The 22,121-nt window shown below is 43.8% G+C and overlaps 2 protein-coding genes across 6 annotated transcripts; both read left to right on the top strand.

Annotated features, from left to right (window-relative positions):
* The first annotated feature begins 3,441 nt into the window (after positions 1-3,441).
* LOC311115998 (ras-related protein Rab-5A) lies at positions 3,442-7,246 on the top strand. Of its 2 annotated transcripts, none has more exons than XM_084157366.1 (6): positions 3,442-3,528; positions 5,333-5,549; positions 5,645-5,796; positions 5,951-6,073; positions 6,177-6,270; positions 6,433-7,246. In XM_084157366.1, exons 2-6 carry the CDS (start codon positions 5,384-5,386, stop codon positions 6,546-6,548), a joined length of 651 nt encoding a protein of 216 aa, XP_084013492.1. In that variant the 5' UTR covers positions 3,442-3,528; positions 5,333-5,383; the 3' UTR covers positions 6,549-7,246. The 2 variants fall into 2 exon arrangements, with proteins under 2 accessions (XP_084013492.1, XP_084013493.1); XM_084157367.1 differs by having other exon boundaries at positions 3,484-3,624.
* A 2,442-nt stretch (positions 7,247-9,688) lies between these two features.
* On the top strand, positions 9,689-21,303 carry LOC311113048 (histone acetyltransferase KAT2B-like). 4 transcript variants are annotated; one of them, XM_084156178.1, is made up of 18 exons: positions 9,689-10,011; positions 10,997-11,123; positions 11,434-11,579; positions 11,656-11,742; positions 11,853-12,034; positions 12,395-12,586; positions 12,775-12,878; positions 15,633-15,758; positions 15,998-16,137; positions 16,438-16,646; positions 17,960-18,086; positions 18,320-18,430; positions 18,625-18,768; positions 18,910-19,024; positions 19,177-19,207; positions 19,346-19,409; positions 19,506-19,590; positions 19,858-21,303. In XM_084156178.1, the coding sequence occupies exons 1-18, from the start codon at positions 9,811-9,813 to the stop codon at positions 20,049-20,051; spliced, it is 2,385 nt and encodes a 794-aa protein (XP_084012304.1). In that variant the 5' UTR covers positions 9,689-9,810; the 3' UTR covers positions 20,052-21,303. The 4 variants fall into 4 exon arrangements, 3 of the variants coding, with proteins under 3 accessions (XP_084012304.1, XP_084012306.1, XP_084012305.1); XM_084156180.1 differs by having other exon boundaries at positions 9,726-10,011; positions 11,853-12,013; XM_084156179.1 differs by having other exon boundaries at positions 9,726-10,011; positions 19,180-19,207.
* The last annotated feature ends 818 nt before the right edge of the window (positions 21,304-22,121 follow it).

Here is a 22,121-nt window from a genome sequence, read left to right as displayed (position 1 = left end):
AAGAGCTGACTGAAGATTTAAAAATAGAAGATGTGCAGTTTTTGCTATATGAACGATTGTAACGATGGATGTGGTCATTTGGCTGACAAATAACCGTGATCCATAATTCCATGACCGTTACAGCCCTAGCCCTATGAGGCTTGTAACATACTGTAATATTTCTCATCGCTTTATCGTTTCCTTCGTCACTGGAGATAGGAGAAGACTGGGTGTGTGAAAGCCATATAGCCATTATTGCTATACCACCGTAAGTCAAATATACATTTTCTTTCCAGTTTGATATTAATCATAAAGTAATGACTAGCCATCCAAACACACAGCATATGCACTGACCTCGTTTTATATGAATGGATGCTCCCTTCCTTTAGAATAAATCACGGTTAGTTATATAAGCGGGAGAGGGCAAATGAACCATAATCTTGTTGTTTGTCCAGGCATCCAATACAACCTCCTTGACTTGGGCCCTGAGGGACCAGACAGATGTACTGTCTATCGGCTTCATTGAATAGCGAGTATGACCCTTAACAGTTCCGTACTGCACTGGGCTAAGTGTATTGGACTAACAATAGCCCCACTGTCAAAGTACAGTAGCTGATGTTACTATACAATGCCAGGAGCAAGGAGAGGCTTCCTAAAGAGAGTCTGTAGGCCAACTCACTGCTGCCATTCTAACATCAGATTTAATAATAATATGCCATTTAGCAGACGCTTTTATCCAAAGGGACTTACAGTCATGCGTGCATACATTATTTTTTTTTTGTGTGTATGGGTGGTCCCGGGGGATCGAACCCACTACCTTGGCGTTACAAGCGCCGTGCTCTACCAGCTGAGCTACAGAGGACCAAAGCTTGACTTTGGCTGTGACTGGTTTACCTCTTTATAAAGACAGAACAATAAAGACTGATTATTTCATTGGTTTTGGTCGATTGATTACTTTGTCAACCAATTGGTTTGCAGATTAATTGATTGATTGATTGATTGATCGATCAATCTACGGAAGCCAGAGAAAACCATGGGATATTGACAGAATCACTCTTGATAAACAAAATATTTTATTCACCCCTTTGGATGAATAACACAATGTAGATATGGAAAGGAACTTTATATAAGATGCGAATTTCCAGCTGTGAGACAGACACCATAGTAAGCACCCATCACACAAATTTAGACCTCCACCAATGGACTGTATGTATGGTATCATTTAAAAGCCTTGAGCTCCCTCTTCTGGTTCAAATCACAGCAGCATCTTACTCCTAGACCGAGATCAATGTTTCTCAACCTACAGTCTGTGGACCGGTGCCAGTTTGTGGGATGTTGCTGACTGGTCCCTGAAATGTTTTACTGATACTAATTTAGTAAGTTCTACAGTTAGGTTTAATATAGGAGGAAAAGCCCAAGCATGCTGATCCCAGACACACGAGGGACCATAGCCAGTCCCAGACACGAGGGACTGCATGGCCAGTCCCAGACACACGAGGGACTGCATGGCCAGTTCCAGACACACAAGGGACCGCATGGCCAGTCCCATACACACGAGGAACCATAGCCGGTCCCAGACACACAAGGGACTATAGCCAGTCCCAGACAGATGAGGGATCGCATGGCCAGTCCCAGATACTTGAGGGAGCATGGCTGGTCCCAGACACACGAGAGACCATAGCCAGTCCCAAACACACGAGGGACCGCATGGCCAGTCCCAGACACACGAGGGACTGCATGGCCAGTCCCATACACATGAGGGACCAGAGCCAGTCCCAGACACACAAGGGACCATAGCCAGTCCCAGACACATGAGGGACCACATGGCCAGTCCCAGACACACAAGGGACAATAGCCAGTCCCAGACACATGAGGGATCATAGCCGGTCCCAGACACATGAGGGATCATAGCCGGTCCCAGACACATGAGAGACCATGGCCGTCCCTGGAACAAAAAAGGTTGCGAAACACTGTTCTAGATTATGAGAGTTGAAACAAAAGGCAGTACAATAAAATGTAATTTTGCCAGCATGGATTCAACAAACGACATGCCGGGGTTAGATGCACTGGTCAGAGACATAGATAGATAGCCTAAGATACAGCCTGCTGTACAGCCTATCCTCAGCTGTAGATGTTTTTGGTGCACATTTTCCCCCCTACACTCTAGGAGTAATACATCTAGCTGTTTCAAAGATCTTGTCATCTTGATCTTCATGCTTTTACCTGAGCCCTGTATTTACTCCCATTTGAAATGGCAGATCCAAGAACAAAGGAATTGGGTTATCCTAAATGCTTTTAACTAGGTAGCTAATACTACATTGATCCAAATCACTTGAAATTACATATGTTGCTGTTGATAACCAAGTTACCTGTACCATGAATCTGATGTTACATCACACACAGAATGGGTAAAACAGACATGTATGAAGCTGAAGCATCCATTTAGAACTGTAAGTTGATTTTTGAATATCATTTTTTTACTCAATGGAAACACAAACAACATCAACAATAACTACATCCATTCATCCCCCTTTTAAAAAATCACAAACCACCACTCCCCTCCCAGTATCCTAAAAAACAAGTTTCCATCCCCGACTTTCTATTTTTAATAAAGTTATTTACCGCTTTCCCCATCCCAAGTCCCATTACCCTAAACCGGGTTCGTATCCTATTCCCAACCCTTCACTTTAAACCTAAACCCTTACCCTAAACCCAACCCCTCCTCCTAAAAAATTTTTTGTATTATTATTATTATACATTTTTTTTTTTACTTGACTTCTTTACACATTAATTCCATTAAAGTTTGTTTTAATCAAATCAAGTTGAGGAACAAAAAAGGAGATCTCCACCACCCCTTCTACCTTGTACCTTGCCAAACCTGACCTTCACCAGACCGATACATGGAGAAGAGGGATAGAAGAGGGCATGAAGCCCTGCGATGTCACTACTAATACCAAAATTCGTCGCTCAAGAACGTTTTCTCACCACCAAATATGGTAGTGAGAGGAAGTCCAGTCGCGGATAGTGGGTGAGATGGAACTAGGTGAAAGTGGGCCGACGTTCTGCTAATTTTCTCATCGATGAAACATCTGATCTCAATTTTTGTTCCCTAAATCTGTTACGAACATAGTGCACTACGTTTTATAGACTTGACGCTTTGCCAAAGTTTAAAATAATTACGTTGTTTAGAAGGAGTGCAAGGTCGAATTGAGTTTGCGCACACGCGCATTTCACAGAGGAGGCGTTCCCTAACATAAATATGCAAATATATTATACAACGCACCAATAGGATCTCGCTAGCTCGTGATTGGCTTTGCCCGAGGTGGTGCTTGTTCTGCACACTATGCTTCATTTACTTCCACTGTAAAAGACACAGATGAAGTATCTTGGGTTAGTCATAAGTATCTTTGGTTACATCCTCTGCAAGAGCGGACGTGCTGTGTGACGTGTAGAAGGGGCGGAAGGGGATGTTTGTGTTTTGGTCCTAAATGGGAAGTTGCAAGAAGAAAGAAAAAGGAGGAGACGTGATCTGGGTTGTTTAAATTAATTGTAGGTTTAACAATACGTATCCGTACTGCGCCCTTTAATTTGTTTATAGACTGTCGTGGTGGTATTCTATGTTCACTAACACCGCCTATCTCTCAGGTATAGTCGAAATGATGTGACAAGTTGTGGATTTCAGCTCGTTAGTTGTCAGCTGGCTAGCTAACTTGCTATGCTAACATTACATGTCTGATGAGAAACGCAAAAATAGGCCGCGGCTCCGACTTGGGAAGGACTCTAACGTTAGCTAACAAAGGGTTTGTCAGTTCAAAGTTCTGACTTAAACAGTGTTCATAATAATATATATTGGTTGTTTGTCCTCGTTTTGTTGATCATGACGGATATCGGCTCGTCATACGCTTCTGCTTGCTAGCTATCTATCTTCTTGAAAATGTAGCTTGCTAGCCAGCCACCTCCATCATCATCACACATTCGCATTCTGACTTGTTTTGCTAGTTTGCCACCCAGTTAACGTTATCTAGCTAGCTGCTTAGCAAGACGGTCAGCAATCAGGTAGCTAGTATGTAACGTTAGCTAGCATACGTTAGCAATTCTGATGTTGATGTAGCTAAAGATAGCTAACGTTAGTTGGGTAAGCGTTTGCTTCTATTTGGAAAAATGGCGTCCTCTCAATTTTCCAGCAAGCTAGCTACGAAAATAAAGCAAAGAGTAGCTCACGTTAGCTATACTAGTAGCTAGTTAACTAGCTTGGAAATTTGATTTATCCATGCTAGCATGGATTCATAACAGTGCTGGTTGAGTTCCCACCTTGAAGGCAACAGCCAGTACAGCCCGTTGCTGTCAGCCTATTGCGCATGTTTATCTTTTAGCTTGTCGCTATTAGATGTAGCTAGGCATTGGCAAATCCATTTACATTGGAAGGCATTCTTAAAACATCACTGCAATGCCTTGCCCGTAAGCCTGTATGCGATTGTAAATGTCACCTTGCTGAGTAGTGTTTTCCTCTTATGACAAATGATGTGTGTGAGAATTGGCGAGCTTGATGTACATTTGTCATTTGAGGGGTACAATTTCAGCTCCTAGACTGAGAATGTTACTTTGTGTACCCACGGGGCTTGGATGGTTTTGATTGGAAACGCATATGGGAAGTTCAGAGCCATATCATGCTGTCTTTTTACTACTGCCAACATGAAATATTTCCATATTAGGCACACGACCTCTGTCAGTTACATTTGAACTGGGAAAATATCTGTCAGTTCAGCTCCTTCTCTGTGATATACCACTCTGAGACTGGTCAGCTAGCTAGGTTTGACTGGCAGTGTGGCAAGGAAAGGGGGGGATACCTAGTCAGTTGCATAACTGAATGTATTCAACCTTTCCGTTACTGGCCCAACGCTCTTAACCGCTAGGCTACTTGCTGCCCCAACCATGTTTATTTTTCTGCATGTTTTTCTCTCGCTCTTGTCCAGTGGAGACAGGAGAATCTATCCATTGTCTAATTCCTTGAGGAAGGAGGGAAAGAACATGTCCAGTCAATTATGTAGTTAATCACTTTAATCCACAAATTAATGTTTTTTTTGGGCTAAGTAGATTTTTTTGTGAGGCGTGTCTGGACTCAGATATCAAGGTTTCTTCCTCTTCTCTTTTGAGAAGCATGTCCACCCCTGACTCACTCATAGAGGATGTAGACTTAGGCCAGGGTAAAACTACGCATGTCAAAATGACTTTATGAAAACATCCTTATCTCTACTTCAAAACACCCTTATCTCTAACAGACCTGACATAGCCCTAGTTAAAAATATAATCAGAGTCACATCAATCATTGTTTTTCCTCTATCACCTCCTCCAGCTGAAGCCCTGACGTGCGGGACAGACACTGACCGGGGTATCTGACTAGGTCATGGCCAACAGGGGAGGAGCTACGAGACCCAACGGGTCTAATGCTGGGAACAAGATCTGCCAGTTCAAGTTGGTGCTGCTGGGGGAGTCGGCGGTGGGAAAGTCCAGCCTGGTGCTCCGCTTCGTCAAGGGCCAGTTCCACGAGTTCCAGGAGAGCACCATAGGAGGTGACTTACGACTGCACTCATTTATGCACTTAAGCCTGCTTTTTACAGTTCACGTCTATTATGTATTTGACATCTCTCTCTGCTCTCCTCCCCAGCGGCCTTCCTGACTCAGACGGTGTGTCTAGACGACACAACGGTGAAGTTTGAGATCTGGGACACAGCTGGACAGGAGCGCTACCACAGCCTGGCGCCCATGTACTACAGAGGGGCGCAGGCTGCCATCGTGGTCTACGACATCACAAATGAGGCAAGTGGTGTCATGATGTAACTTATGCAACCTTCCTTCATCAAAATGATCATTGATCTCACATATTTGGATAGGTAGTCACACTTGTTATTCCCTCATGCTGGATTATTCACATAGCTTTGGAAGTTGTGAGTACCATGTCTCTTGTCTCCAGGAGTCATTTGCGCGGGCCAAGAACTGGGTGAAGGAGCTGCAGAGACAAGCCAGCCCCAGTATTGTCATCGCTCTGTCAGGCAACAAGGCTGACCTCGCCAGCAAGAGAGCAGTCGACTTCCAGGTGAGCCCTCCAAACGCCTTTACCTGTCTGGTGTCACTAGAACACACCGGTGTGTGTGTGTGTGTGTGTGTCTGAGTTTGACAGACAGTGGTTGTTTTCCCAGGATGCCCAGTCTTATGCAGACGACAACAGCTTGCTCTTCATGGAGACGTCGGCCAAGACGTCTATGAATGTGAACGAGATATTCATGGCTATTGGTAGGTACCTCTCACCCCGTGATCTGCATCACTTTACTGATCTATAATTTAATAGGGCCCTGCACAAGCAAATGCTCTAATACATACATGTTTTGATCTAGTGATCTTCATCAGTAGCTGGCATTTGTGAAGTTGTTTTATTGTTTTCCCTCCGTGCTCTAGCAAAAAGATTGCCCAAGAGCGAGCCTGCAGCCGCTGGAGCTAACAGCGGGCGGAACAGGGGCGTCGACCTAACGGAAGCCGCCCAGCCAACCAAGGCCCCCTGCTGCAGTAACTAATGCGAAGCCCCACCCCCCCCCCACTTCAGTAACTAATGCGACCAATGCCCGACTGCCGCTGCAGTAAACTAATGCGACGTTTTTTCAGAGTTGTTCATCGGAATTATGGATGCATGTATCACTACAAGGCCTAACATGATGATGATAAAAAATATCTGTTTTAACTTTTCAGTGGCACACAAAACATCTTAGAGTGAGAAGAGGAGTGTCTCCAAAAACTCTGACAGTAAAAAGAGAGGGAGAGACAAGAAGGGAAGAGGCTCCAAAGGTTTGTTAGGGCTAAATCATCACGAAGCTAAAGAAAATACTGTTTAGCAGTGGACTTGGGTCCCTGCTAGTTTCTCTCTCTGTTGATTCCTTTGTCTGTCTTTCTCTTGCGTAACGTATTCATATGCTTTCCCAACTAAACCTTTAGTAGCGCTAGTGTAGAGTTGCTCCCCTTTCTCTCTCCTGGCCCCATCCCAGGGCCTTGCCTGCTTCTATCGTTCAGTCCCAAATCAAACCTTAACTAACTCCTAAACCAGGGGTGTCGAACTCATTTTGCCCCGGGGGCCTCATTCGGTCTTCAACAAGGTCTGAAAGGGCCGCACTGAAAATGTCTTATTTCCTTGCCGCCATCGTTTTGGAAATGTTCTATTCTCCCTGACTGTCTAGTGATTATTAGCCAGCTGGACAGTCAATAAACTGTATGCATTTAGGTCCATTGACTGTGCACAGTTATTATCAGTGCGCTGGACAGTGAAGAAACTGTATGAATATGGGTCCATTATCATTTCTACACAGTTTCAACATTTTTATTTTGCCTCCAGACCCCTCCCCATCCTGATGGTTTCTGTTCGAGGGAGGGGATGATCCTGATCCATACGGGCTACGATTTCAGCTGATGTTTGTTATGTCTCGACATGTAATGGATGAGATTAGGTCATGGTTCAGGTTATGAGGCCTATTACCTGTCCAGGTGTAAACAAGGTGCTGGTTGGAAGGCAGCTGTTTTCCTCTAGGAGAGACATGGGAGCATGGTGAGGTGACCTCTGTAGGTGTCATTAGGAATCAGATGACACTAGGGCCCTGGCAGCGTCCCAAATGGCACCCTATTCCCTATGTAGTGCACTACTTTTGACCAGGGCCCACATCCCAAATGGCACCCTATTCCCAATATAGTGCACTACTTTTGACCAGAGCTCGAGCCCTGGTCAAAAGTAGTGCACTACATAGTGAATAGGGTGCCATTTGGGACGTCTCTCTCTCTTTGTCACGGTCACTGAGATCGGTCACTATTCATCCCCTGTTCTATAGGAAGTCTGTCTGTATGTGTACAGAGGGGGACTGGACTGTCTGGTGATAAAATATCCTCAAGACAACAAACACACATGACACACACACACACACAGCATGCACACACACAGTCAGACACAGGTTTATTTCTCTCCCAACCCTCCTAGACCTAAATACCGTAATATAACACACACACACACACACACCTAACCACAAGCTAAAACATGGCTCGCTCACACACATACACTTTTGTGTTATTTTTTAACTCTGGACCTGTTACACACAGTATAAAAAAAACATACACACAACCCCCCCCCCCCAACCCCTCCAGGTCTGTCTTCCTCATGCCTTGCACTAATGACGCTCATGAATATATCTTGTCATAATTACAGCCAGTGTGATATATATATATATATAAATAATATACTGTAAATAGGGTGTTGCAATGTAGTCTACTTTTTCGATTTACAATTGACAGGACTAATGCTTGCTAGGGAGTTGTCTAGATAATCATTAAACAAAACAAAAAACTGTACAGAAAAACGCTTTGGTATGGGTTTGGAGTGATGTTTTTTTTTCACACACAAAAATCAATTCTAATCGATGGTGGTCTTTATAAATGTATGTAGTATTATTAACACAAAAATTTACTTGCATTTCTTTAGTGGTCTGTCTTATACTTTTTTCTCAAGAAAAACAGAGGATTTTTTTGGTTTTCTATTTTTTAATATTCTCTTTCCCATTTCACTTATTATTTTGTTAGCGATCTAAAGCTAATATGCCCTGTCGAATACTCCTTGTCCTACTAGAACTGAACTCGCACACAATACACTGTCTGGGTGTAGAATCCCTGTTGGATCATTGCGGGAACAGATCGGATTGACAACTAACCGTCCGCCCGTCTAATAACGTCTCAGTAAGAATGTAACAACGTTGTAGGAACAATGTAACAACAACAGTAGTAGTAGAAGAAGAAATAAAGACGGTTCCGTTCTACTGTTGGGGTACTGGCTGGTGGATCATGATGAATAAATGAATTAACTCCTAGGGATGTACATTGTTTACATTGTTGTTGCTATGGACAGTTAATTGCAGATGGAAAATATTAACAAATGCAAGCATTTTACAGGACTGTTAAAAGATGACCAAATAAATACAGAAATAAAATTGATAATTTATATGATATGGAGGTTGTATTGTGTGTGGAGTAAAATATTTGGTTTTAAGGTTGTTTTCAGGTGTTCCAGTTACTCTTGCTGTACTCTGTGTGGGGTAAAGAACCCCTACCACTCCGCCTGAGGTCTCCATTGAAGTCATGTTCTATTTCTCTGACCATTTGCCGCTTTTAAAACAACCGGGAACTCGGAAAAAAACGAGCTCCGACTGAGAAAAATCGTTTTGAACAGTCATACAACTAGGAATTCCACGTAGGACACTCGGGCATCTTTCTAGAGCTCCGACGTCATGATTTGACCTCGTTTTTTCCCCGAGTTCCCAGTTGTGTTGAAAGCACAATTTGACCCCTCAGCTTATCAGACCTGTGTCCTCACCCTGGCACTCAGAAAGCAGCTCAGACAGTTTACAGACAATGATTTAACATTTAGCTACACGTGTAACTACAAGGCCTATTACATTATTGTGGTATTTGTACTGCGGACATAATCAGGAGCATCTTTTGTCTGCCCTTCCCATTCCCAGGCCTACTTTTTTGCCTATGACAGTTTCTGACTACATTGTCCCTGCTCGTTACATTTGACCTTGAAATTATCGCTACAAATGGTACATTTTTTTGTGACCTCTCCCCTGATTCATAGCCTACTGGAATACCCATTTTGTCTCCCCTAGTGGAGAAAAAACGGATCTACAATGACAAATAAAAAAGTAGGGATGAGCGCCATGTCTGATTCTCCGGTAGTGGAATAGAGAACGGGACACTTAAACGTTTTAGCTCCAGGGTCGGGGATCGCGTTCGGTCTCGGTATCGAGGATGTCCGAGAGCGCAGGGGTTCAGCAGGGCTCCCCGGCCATCGGTGCGGCGGGATCGGCTCCTGCGGCTCCGGGAGCCGGGGGAACGGAGGGTTCGGGCGCCACCGTAGGATCAGCACGAATCGCTGTGAAGAAGGCGCTTCTCCGCTCCTCCCCGCGCCCTAAGAAACTGGAGAAGCTCGGAGTGTATTCCTCTTGCAAGGTAGTTTGTCGTCCATTTATTACATTATTTTGCAATTATTACATATTTTGCAATGTTTTGCAAGTGGATTGTGTTTCAGATGCTTGTTGGTTTGCAGTGCTGCCAAAATGCAAGCGCAGTAAAGGAAGCCATTGTCGCACTCAAATATTTTTTCTCATATCCCTCATTCTTTAGTTATGCAAAATGTTCCTTTTGCTAAATAATATCAGGGACAAAAAACGGCAACATGTTCAGTATGGCGCTCCCATATTTACTATTACAATGTTTCTTTTGTAGGCGGGAGAGTGGATTTAAACAATCTCTTGCGCTTTGACAAATTCAGGTTAGCGAGAGGCTGCGTGGTGGTGCGTAGCCTTAATGCCTTCAAGCTACGGGAGTGTAATTCAACCCACTGGAAAAGTGACAGTGTTGTTGCTGTCTGTCAGCGTAGCATTGTAAAATATTAAGTATTTATTTCGTTTAAATATCTTCTGCAAGGAGAGACAGCGTCTTTGTTTTGACAGGGTGACAGCTGCTGGGGGCGGAGTTTGTTGTTGTTCATCGGCGCATGTTCCTGTGCGCAGCTCCAGCTGAAAATAAGAACAGATTTGTAGCACTTGTAATGAGAAGGCTGTCCCACAGGCGCGGACTAGCTATGCATTTTAGTCATTTAGCTTTAGCAGATGCTCTTATCCAGATCAATTTACAGTTAGTGCATCCATCTTAAAGGGAAAATCCACTAAAAAACTACTAAAATATCGTTTTTGAGTAGATTTTCCCTTTAAGATAGCTAGGTGAGACAACCACATATCACAGTCATAGTAAGTACATTTTCCTCAATAAAGTAGCTATCAGCAGAGTTAGCGCTAGTATGCCACTTGTTTACCAAGCTGTCTGTCACTTGTCAACTTATGAGGATATCAGAGAAGTTAAAGAGGTTAAACACGTAATAGCATGTGTGTGTGTGCTTATATGGCTTTATAACCCTTGTGACCCTGTGCTGTAGGCTGAGGGGGCCTGTAAGTGTAACGGCTGGAAGAGCCAGAACCCCCCTCCCACACCACCCCGTACGGACCAGCAGCCAAACACTGTCAACCTACTGGAGACCTGCCGCAGTTGTTCCCACACACTGGGTAAGACTAGGGGGAGAGAGGACACATTAGGAGGAGTTCCCTGTGTACTTAAGGGGGAGAGAGGGTCAGAGGGGGGACATGGGGATGGGGTGCTACTGCCTTGTGTACCAGAGGAAGAGGAGGGGGGACAGAGAGCACAGGGTGGGTCCTGATGGCAAGCAGGCAGGCAGGAGAGTGAGTTGAGGTTGTAAGGGCATGGTACAGGCAGATGTAATGTTCTAGAAAAGCCAGGTAATAAGCAGGTCTTCAGAAAAACAAAAGAAAGTATGTCCTCTCGATCTCTCTCTCTTTCACTGTCTCTCCCTCTCAGGTGACCATGTGACCCACCTGGAGAACGTCTCAGAGGAGGAGATGAACAGGCTTCTGGGTATAGTCCTGGACGTGGAGTACCTGTACACATGTGTCCACAAAGAGGAGGACGCAGACACCAAACAAGTCTACTTCTCCCTCTTCAAGGTAGGCCACAGTTCAACATGTCAACGACAGATTACTTTCAGTGCATCGGTATCACAATTTCTTCTTTCTCCTTCAGCTGTTGAGGAAATGCATCCTACAGATGGGCAAACCTGTGGTGGAGGCACAGGAAAGTCCTCCCTTTGAGAAACCCAGCATCGAACAGGCAAGTGCACACACACACACACACTGAGGAAAAGAGACACATTTAGATCAGACTTCCACAAGATGTACACATTATATGTTGTTTACATGATCTCTGTGTCACTTCAACAGGGGGTGAATAACTTTGTCCAGTACAAGTTCAGCCATCTTCCCTCCAAGGAGCGTCAGACCATCGTGGAGCTGGCCAAGATGTTCCTCAACCAGATCAACTACTGGCAGCTGGAGACGCCCTCACAGAGACGACAGCGGGTGCCTGCTGATGATGCTGCTGGGTACAAAGTCAACTACACTAGGTAGCAGGCACCCTTTGATGATGCGATCGCAAGTACTGGCAGGCGCACTTTGATGATGTGTTCACAGTCTTGACATGTTTATACCTACTGCACTGACCACACTGTGGGCTGGCTTCATGCTCTTAATGCTTATGGAGGTGCCCAGTGCCCACCTTCATTTCTCAAACATCGGGTACTGTAGCTCTGGTGTGTTTAGTGCCCAGTACCCCCAGCCACTCCCGTAACTTGAACCTTGGTACCAACAGATGCACTGTCCTCCTAGAGTTGATGAAAACCTCTTCATACCAATAGATGATGCACACATTTCATTCAAATTGTATCACCGTTACTTATAGCCCATAATCAATGTTTTTATCCCAGATGGCTGTGCTACTGCAATGTCCCCCAGTTCTGTGACAGTCTACCACGGTATGAGACGACCCAGATCTTTGGTCGGACCCTGCTGGGCTCAGTCTTCACTGTGATGAGAAAACAGCTGCTAGAGCAGGCCAGGCAGGAGAAGGATAAGTTACCCCCGGAGAAACGCACTCTCATCCTTACACACTTCCCCAAGTAAGAGACACACTCTCACACACGCACACAGGCACTCACACACACACACACACACACACACACACACACACACACACACACACACACATACATACACACATACACACACACACACACACACATGAGGTAGAGGAGGATTTCTAGTCTCTGTCTACAGTAGGTGTGATGATGATATCTGTGTGCTGTAGATTCCTGTCCATGTTGGAGGAGGAAGTGTACAGTCACAGCTCTCCCATCTGGAGCGAAGACTTCCTGGTTGGATCCTCAGGAGGACAGATCGCCATCCATACAGGTAAACACACCTGACCCTTGAACTGTAGCCAGTGTTAAGATATGTGGGGTAGTTTAGTTAGGCAACACACTACCACAGGGGTATTTACAACCAGGGGGGCTCCGCGAATAAATATATTTTTTAAAAGGGATTTTTCCCCAAAATGTTTTTATGAATATCGCTAGCAACAATAGAATAAACACATTTTGAATTCCGTACCTACAGTAGAAAAGAGGAGAATATATTATTTCTAAAGATGTCAACTTTATTTATCAACTCCTAATATTGAGCAAATTACACTCACTTGAGTATCTGACAAAGGCTTTGAAAAAGCACCCGTGAATAGGATTCAATTGGGACAAGTGGTAAGCTGGTAAGCTTTCTTGACTTAGACATTTTTGCCAACACATGGCTAACCTTCTCTTTAGCGAAAATATGTTTGGAGTCCTAGCTAATAGGCGATGTTAGAGTTTACACTTCCTCTTCCAATTATAATGTGGGGAGGTAAAAATAATGAACAATTATCTACCAAATCTATTCATTTTAAAATGTTGATTAGATCTCCTTACCATTATCATTCTCCTGATGATAAGACAATACATGTGAATGAATTGTTTTTGCTAACGTATGATGGGGTTCCCTGGGTCGCCTGTTTGCATGGGAGTGGGTCCCTGGGCAAGAAAAGGTTGAAGACCCCTGCACTACCAGGATACACTTCCACACCCCATCCCCTGGTTGCAGCACCAACCGGGTCAAGGCCGGTGCTCTGCTAGGAAGCCTTCATAAGCACATCAGCTGCAGGCAATTAGGGTGATCGTCAGTCTGTCCCAGCTGGCAGAGCCGTGAGGCTCCTGGTTTGTTTGGAGGCCATGAGGCCTTTCGTTTGGCCTGTTTTTCCTTTTTGTATTTGTATTTTTGTCACCAACTGAACAAATACTAATCTCCTTGGACCAAGAGGTTAGGAAGGAGCTGGTCCTGGACCCCGGGAAGTTTGCTTTTTCCTGGGCACATGTACATAAAACGTGGCCCTCATACTCTGATTTCTCACATAGATGCACATATCAAATCAGGTTACAGACCATGCAACTAGGCCTAAGACCCCTTAACCTCGTCCCCAGGCTCCTGGCACATAGAGCTTCGGAACATTTTGCCTCAAAGTGGGACTTGAAAGGTGTGTGGTTGAAATTGAGGCGGGGGAGGGTGCAAGCCTGCTATAGCTGTATTGGATGGGACTTACATTTATATCACAGCAACAGTGTTGCCATATTGGCGGTTTTCCTGAGAAATTGGGCTACTTTGAAAACAATGTCGCGGGTGAAAATGTATTGGTTGCGGGTTTTTGGGCTATTTCTAAGTTGCACCGCGGCATTTCTCTTAAATGTATCTTTCCCTGTGACCTGCTGCTGACAGTGAGGCAGGCTGTTTATGGTGAGGAGGTCCAGAGGGGTGATCATTTCAGTGATTGAAATTACGACCTCATCCTCTGTAGCCTATTCCAGCAGGCTATTGGGAAACACAAGCACTTTTTACTTCGAAATCGCCTCGCTATTCATGTTGAATAAATGTGTCTGTTAATTTGAACTAAGCAAGCTGCTAAATCGTTCAATTTACATCTTGCCTACATCTTGTCTAGGCTACTGTAGGCTATCTAAAAGAAGATGTAGGCCAATCAGGGGCTATAGGCTACCTGTCTTTAAGCAAACCATGACAAAATGGAGTTACAATCAGAAACCCAGATTTTAGTCTGTAGCTTATGCCTGTTGAAATGACAAGTCAATCTAGCAAATAGGCCATTTATAATGGTTTGTAGTCTTAACACCTGGCACATAAAAGCAGCAGAATTGCCAGAAAATAGCCTAACATTAGTTATTTATGTTCGTCCATGTGTTCAGAGATTTCGAGATCCTCTGTCCAACTTTCGTCACTCAAACTCTCCTGTATAGTTATGCACATGCACAAAGGGGATTTATTTACAGTTATGCACAAATGGGATTTATTTACTGGTTCAAGCCCTGAATGCTGATTGGCTGAAAGCCGTGGTATATCAGACCATATACTGTCCCATGGGTATGACCTTTTTTTTTTTTTACTGTTCTAATTACGTTGGCAACCAGTTTATAATAGCAGTAAGGCACCCCGGGGGGTTGTGGTATATGGCCAATATACCACGGCTAACGGCTGTATCCAGTGTTGCGTCATGCTTAAGATCAGCCCTTAGCTGTGGTACTGTATATTGGCCATATACCATACCCAGTTGTGCCTTATTGCTTAATCATAGCAGTCAAACAAGTGAAATCGACATCCATTGATGGAAAAGGATCTGGCAAGTTTAATAAGGGCGAATGATATTTTCTCTTGCGACATATTCAACTTCCTTTATTACATCATGTCATAGTTCGCAATAATTATTATTTTGAGGAAAATCTAATTTTCCTTCTAACATTGTTACAAGTTACTATGATATTCCTTCTTAATTGGCTCGATAACGTTATGGAAAAAGGGTTTATTGTATAAATATGGCAAGTCCTCTATTGCTGTAAAAAAAATAAATGGGGCTAGTTTAAAGGCCTTTTTGGGGGGGTTTTGAGTGGTCATTGGGCTGGAAATTCTATCTAGACCTGGCAACCCTGCACAGCGACCATATTATTTTTGGAACTCACTTCCTTGTTTAGCCCATAGATGCTCAGGCTTTGAAAGTTGTGATGTGATTGATATGATGAGTGCTTCTCTCCACTGTTAAGGTAATCTGATGATCTCCCTTGTGTATAATGACAGTGATCAGTGCGCCCCCGGTGGCCAGGCCTCTGTACTACAGCACCAGCCCAGTAGCAGTGGACCCATCCAGCTGTGGCAGTGTCAGTCCTGCCAGGAAGACTGCCTCTGCTCTGGAACCCAGTCCAGGTAAACACAACAGGCTCTAGACACAGACCTAGGATCAGTTTACCCTCCACAAATTATAATCTTAACCATTAGGCTCATTCATCCCCCCTCCCCTCCCCTGTAACTATTCCCCAGGTCATTGCTGTAAATGACAATGTGTTCTCAGTCAACTTACCTGGTAAAATAAGGGTAATAAAAAGAAATCATGTGGCCTTACATCAGTTTCTAGGGGCATCTTGACATATGATCTACCTGTGTAGGTGGGCAGAAGCGGAAGCCATCGGAGCCCCTCCCCCATGAGGAGACTAAGAAGCTCAGGATCGTTGGCGACATCCCCATGGAACTCATCAACGAAGTCATGGCAACCATTACTGACCCGGCCTCCATGCTGGGACCAGAGGTAACATCAAACACTCAGTCAGTCTAACATACAGTCATCAATAATTCCATTGCTTAACACTCTATTCCATCTCAGTTAAAAAACTGTTAGTGCATGGATATTTGATTATGATTGCCCCCCCCCCCCAGTAAGCCAATGTTTTAGAGGCAGTATTATGGAGGTTTGAAGGTAATGATGATGTTGAAGCTACTGCTGCTGCTGCTGATGACGATAATGATGATGGGACACTGCTAAATCAATATTAGTACTGTAATAGGACTTGATGATGAGTAAGGCTGACGTCATCCCTCTCCCCCCCAGACCAGCCTGCTGTCGGCCCACTCAGCCCGTGATGAGGCGGCCCGCCTGGAGGAGAGGAGGGGGGTGATAGAGTTCCATGTCATTGGGAACTCCCTCAACCAGAAGCCCAACAAGAGGATCCTGATGTGGCTGGTGGGCCTCCAGAACGTCTTCTCCCACCAGCTGCCTCGCATGCCCAAAGAATACATCACACGCCTCGTCTTCGACCCGTGAGTGTTACGGTAGAGATGGACCCTGGTTGACCCCAAAGAGAAAAATAGTCCCAACTTTGTAGCACAGAAAGAAAAATATTTATATCTGTAGTCGCCAACCTTTTCTGAGAAGATCACTTTCTAACTCAAAATGCAAGCTGAGCTCTACCTGAGATTTTTTTTAAACATGAGCTTATGCAACATTAACCAATCAAAAACAGTTCTGTAGCATTGAGGTTTGTGCAGTAGGCTATAGGCCCAATACATTATCAATGCATATTGGCTATGCTTGAATTGGCCTGCCAATGTTGTTCTTCTCAGACCATATTGAAATTATATATTTTTTAAATGGGTATATGATCACACTGGTAATAGATCATTTGTTGTATTACTTTAGGCACAGCTGAGTGAGCATAATCATTAGCTTATTTTTTTACTGGCCTGATGGCCTGCATCTGATGGTCAGTCTGAGGGGAGGGAGGGAGCAGCGGTGAGGCTGCCTCTCACCCGAATCACTGTCCCTCCACTCTCCCTCCCTCAGTCTTCCAGCTGATGGCGAAAGTCGCACTGCATTATTTCTGCCTCATGCACCAGTTCATCTTGTTACTCCTATGACCAGAGAAAGTTAAATATTCATTGATATTAAAAAAGACACAAGCTGCTAATAATGACAACGCAAGCTTATCGGTACACTTTGCTATAGTCATTAATTGCAGCTGCAGTGCTGGTTGTAGTGTGAGTGGAAGTAGGGAGAAAGCACATTTGATGGTTTATAAAAGTTTTGAACAAAGTGTTGACAGTGCTGAATAACAACTTAAACAGTAACTTACTCTTTGCTGTATTCGTTGAGTCTCAAGTCAGGTTTTAAATGTTTTGAAATCTCACAGTATCAACTTTGCTGTGCATTCAAGGCTTCTTTTTACAGTCTATGGCTCAAGGAAACTGTGCAGACGCGGTGATCTAAACTATCTGATCTAACTAGCTGAATCAAGTGCACATTCCGACAACGGCACAAAACGAATACCGAAAAAATAAGAATGCATGGCTTTATCGTTGGGTTATTCTGAAATGTTTGGTAATCGACTAGGAATGCCTTGGAGATTGGTGACCACTGCTTTATATGAAGTTGCTCTACAGTTGTAACCAAAATGTAATTACTTGGTTCATAACATTTGACACAGAGAGAGATATGTTACATTACATGTATGTTTGACCCCTCAATGTTGTGGCAACCATTGAACCTTGAACCTGGCCATAGTATGAGTTGTTGAGATGACATTATCATTGAAGTGAATCAGAAAAAGGGAACAATTTACTTCCTCTCCAAACAGGAAGCACAAGACGCTGTCGCTGATCAAAGATGGCCGTGTGATTGGAGGGATCTGTTTTCGGATGTTTCCCTCACAGGGTTTTACCGAGATTGTGTTCTGTGCCGTCACCTCCAACGAGCAGGTCAAGGTACGACACTGCAGCTCTTTTAGCCTGGTCCCAGCTCTGTTTGTACCGTCTTTCCAACTCCTATGGTAATGTTTGACATGACAGTGACCATAGGACTTGGCTATACACAAACAAACAGTTCTGGGACCAGGCTACAGTTCCTCTTCTGGTCAAATTTCTGTTGGTCGTTACGGATATGCCTCAGTCTTCTTGATTGGTAAATGTTAACTTTGACCCCTACCTATCGTTTCCAGGGGTATGGCACTCACCTGATGAACCACCTGAAGGAGTACCACATCAAGCACGACATCCTCAACTTCCTCACCTACGCAGACGAGTACGCCATTGGCTACTTCAAAAAGCAGGTCAGTACATGATTGGCTGCTTAAAAAGGTCAGCAAATGGCATTATTGGTTATCTTGCTATGTTAGGGAAACATCAATAAACAGGGTGTCTTTGTGAAATGGACTTCTCTTACAGTTCTCTCTCTCTCTCTCTCTCTCTCTGTCTCTCTGTCTCTCTGTCTCTCTCTCTCTCTGTCTGTGTCTCTGTGTCTCAGGGCTTCTCTAAAGACATCAAGGTTCCCAAGGCCAAGTATCTGGGATACATCAAAGACTATGAGGGAGCGACGCTGATGGGCTGTGAGCTCAACCCCAACATCCCTTACACCGAGTTTTCTGTCATCATCAAGAAACAGAAGGAGGTGTGTGTGTGCATGTGCCTACAAACATGTCTATCTGTATAATACATTGAGTTACCTCAATTTTCTCTCTCTTTCTGTCTCCCTCCCTCCCTCTCTCTCTCTCTTTCTGTCTCCCTCCCTCCCCCCCTCTCTCTGTCTCAGATCATACAGAAGCTGATCGAGAGGAAGCAGGCTCAGATCAGAAAGGTCTACCCAGGACTTTCCTGTTTTAAGGAAGGAGTTCGGCAGATTCCCATTGAGAGCATTCCTGGAATACGTTGAGTTTCTCCCCCTGTCATTATATGCCTAATTAGTCTACCTTCAGCAAAGGTTCAAAAGCAAATCTAAAGAGAGGTAGCAGTGAAGTGGGGTAGGAAAGAAGTGTTTGGACAGTGTCTCTAATTTAACTCAGCTCCTCTTTGTCACCAGGAGAAACTGGATGGAAACCGGTGGGCAAAGGGTGGGTCTTTCAGCTCCTTATAGCTGCATCTATTGTGCATACCATTTTAGTAAAAACATTTTTTAAAATGCTTTCATCGTGGTAACTCTGACAGGAAATTAGGTGATAACAACTTCCCGTTTCCTGTTGTGATCCCAGTAAGGAGCTGAAGGATCCAGATCAGCTGTACAGCACCCTGAAGACCATCTTACAACACGTTAAGGTGAGGGACACATGCACACAACTCGCAGACATGTACGCACAAGCGTGCGCACACATACACACACACAGGTTTCTCACTATGTGTTATGTGTTATAGAGTCACCAGAATGCCTGGCCGTTCATGGAACCAGTGAAGAAGACTGAGGCTCCTGGCTACTACCAAGTCATCCGCTTCCCCATGGGTATGTATTGCACTACATATGGAACACATCTGTGCATGGATCAACTCTTCAGGGGAAGGAATATAGCAGTACATAACTTGTAAGAAAACAAATATGGATAGTTGAATTGAGTATAGTTACCTTAGTCAGAGACAGACACGTAATGGTTAGTGAAGTCATATTGTGTCATGGTTAATCAGATCAGAGTTTGGTTTGGTTTCATTTGATCATTTAGACTAGAGGTTAATCAAGAGTCATGTTAATGTTGTATTGTGTGATTATCTCCAGACCTGAAGACGATGTCGGAGCGTCTGAAGAGCAGGTACTACACCACACGGAAGCTCTTCATGGCCGACATGCAGCGCATCTTTACAAACTGTCGAGAGTACAACCCTCCAGAGAGCCAGTACTACAAGTGTGCCAACCTGCTAGAGAAGTTCTTCTACAACAAGATTAAGGAGGCGGGCCTCATTGAGAAGTGATGGATGGGAGGGGCTTCAAGGGAGATGGACGGGGCTTCAAGAGAGGGTGTGGCTTAGTTCTAAGGATGTCTAAAGGTTTTTATTGTCTTCGTCTTTATCTTTCTACTGTTGTCAACCAGAAAAACAGTTGGATCGGCTATATCCAGTAGGGAGGAGGGTTTTAGGTTCATTAGAATACTCAATATCTGTTGTTCTATCTCTCTCTTCTTCTCTCCATCCTTGTCATACTGCCTCCTCTGGCTTTTACTGGCTTTTATCAGTCTCTGCTTCTCCCTTGCTCCACCTTGTCTTTGTTGAGTCAGGAAAACAGATGTCATGTAGAAACTCCACCTGTACAGCTAACCTAATCCTACATCTGTTCAGAGTCATACTACATGTAGACGTCGCATCTGTGAAAAACTGGACTCTGAGAATATGGGGAGGGATAGTCAGCCAGTTACTGAGCCATTCAGTCTGTCTGTCTCCAGATTGGAGTTACTGGGTTGTAATGGTGCCCCTAGACACTGATCCTGGGTCAGTTTTACACTTTCCCTACTAATGGTAACAGTTAGGATTGGGGGATGGGAAGCTGATCCTTGATCTGTACCTAGGGGAAACCTTCACCCAGAGCCATAGTAATCAGTAATCAGTTCTAATTTGTATGTGTGTGTTACCTAACGCGCGTGCCAGTGTACACATGACGTCATGCGAGGTCTGTATCTCCGAATTTATGAGGTAAAAATGTGTATGTATGTTATTAGAGAGTTCATCCTGCCAAAATTTTTTACATTATATTTCAAATCCGTATGTATACATTAAGTAATTGAAGAGGTTTAAAATAGTTACCTCTTTTAAACCTCTTGAATTACTTAATGTATATTTTTAATGTACTGTATATTTTTCTTTCTTTGTTTTTGAACTGAAAGGAGGGGAAGCCTCTTTTCTTGAAGTTACCCTTCTTGCTTGTCCATGTAAAAAGTCCCATAAGGCTAAAGGTGACCATGGAAATGCACTTATTTATTTTTCAAGCAACTATTCAGCACCACATGGTAAATAAGAGCATTTTTGTTTTCCATCGAGATGTTTTATGTTTTTAAAGAAATGCACGCTATGGCTAATTTAAGTATGTATAGTTTATCCTTATTTATGTGCTGTAACTTAAAGGAATAATGCTTAACAAAAGGTCTTAATTTATTTTGCATAATTATTTCTGTAGCAAATGGAGATTGCTACCTTTGTACTTTGAAGATAAAAGAAAAGAGATTGTGCATCACTCTGTTGTTTTGCTGTTTTATATAAAGATGTTTGTACTTTTTAAACTATAGGAAAAATCTGGATTTTGTAATATATCTGGAAGAGTTATTACATGGCCTTTGTACTGTTGCTTTTAATGCCGTACAGTTATAACCTATTTTATAGACTTATTAAAATAGAAGTGAAATTAATGGATTGGAGTTGTTTTTGCTGCAGTTCACGCTCAAATCTTTGGAAATCTATGTAGAGCAAAAGCCCTGTTTATACATGGCACTAACATGCGTCCTGTAGTTTCCATATTCTGATTGAGCCCACATGTTTAGACCGGTGCAGACGAGTAAAATAACTGATTGTGATCAGATCTTCCTGACCACCTCTAGAGGTGGGCAGAGCTTAGTGACAGGTCAGTGGGTGGAGTCAATTTTTTAAAAGGCTTGCAAGGGGTGTAGGTTGGAGGGTGTTAAACACAGGTTGAGACACATGGTTGCCAGTTCGAATCCCAGTGCGGCTTTTGTTTTCCAACCTTTGCCAACATACTTTAACAAATCACACTTCTAATCTGACATTCTAAACGATTGAACAACATGGCGCTTCTAGTGCCAGGTTTGTTGGTTCGATTCCCGGGGCCACCGATATGTAAAATGTATGCATGCGTGACTGTAAGGGTTCTATTCAATCCGTTTCGCGGAAGCTCAGCGTTACAGCGTGACTGAAATTGAAAGGCAATGTTCCTTGCATTCACGCTGCGTATGTCAGCTCAATTGGAAATTACCTTTAGATTTCTATCGCGCAACAGTGATAGATTGAATAGAGCCATAAGTCGCTTTGGGTAAAAGT

This window comes from Coregonus lavaretus (assembly GCF_964263955.1).
Source record: "Coregonus lavaretus genome assembly, chromosome: 3".
Classification (NCBI taxonomy): Eukaryota; Metazoa; Chordata; class Actinopteri; order Salmoniformes; family Salmonidae; genus Coregonus; species Coregonus lavaretus.
Note: the sequence above shows the minus strand (reverse complement) of the source record. Positions and strands in the feature narration are given on the sequence as shown.

Bases quoted from the DNA above. Each gene is read 5' to 3' on its own strand.
- LOC311115998 (XM_084157366.1), top strand. From the start codon at position 5,384: ATGGCCAACAGGGGAGGAGCTACGAGACCCAACGGGTCTAATGCTGGG. The intron at 5,550-5,644 runs GTGACTTACGAC...TCTCCTCCCCAG, and splicing joins CCAGGAGAGCACCATAGGAG to CGGCCTTCCTGACTCAGACG. The intron at 6,074-6,176 runs GTGAGCCCTCCA...TTGTTTTCCCAG, and splicing joins AGAGAGCAGTCGACTTCCAG to GATGCCCAGTCTTATGCAGA.
- LOC311113048 (XM_084156178.1), top strand. From the start codon at position 9,811: ATGTCCGAGAGCGCAGGGGTTCAGCAGGGCTCCCCGGCCATCGGTGCG. The intron at 19,208-19,345 runs GTGGGTCTTTCA...TTGTGATCCCAG, and splicing joins TGGAAACCGGTGGGCAAAGG to TAAGGAGCTGAAGGATCCAG. The intron at 19,410-19,505 runs GTGAGGGACACA...TATGTGTTATAG, and splicing joins CCATCTTACAACACGTTAAG to AGTCACCAGAATGCCTGGCC.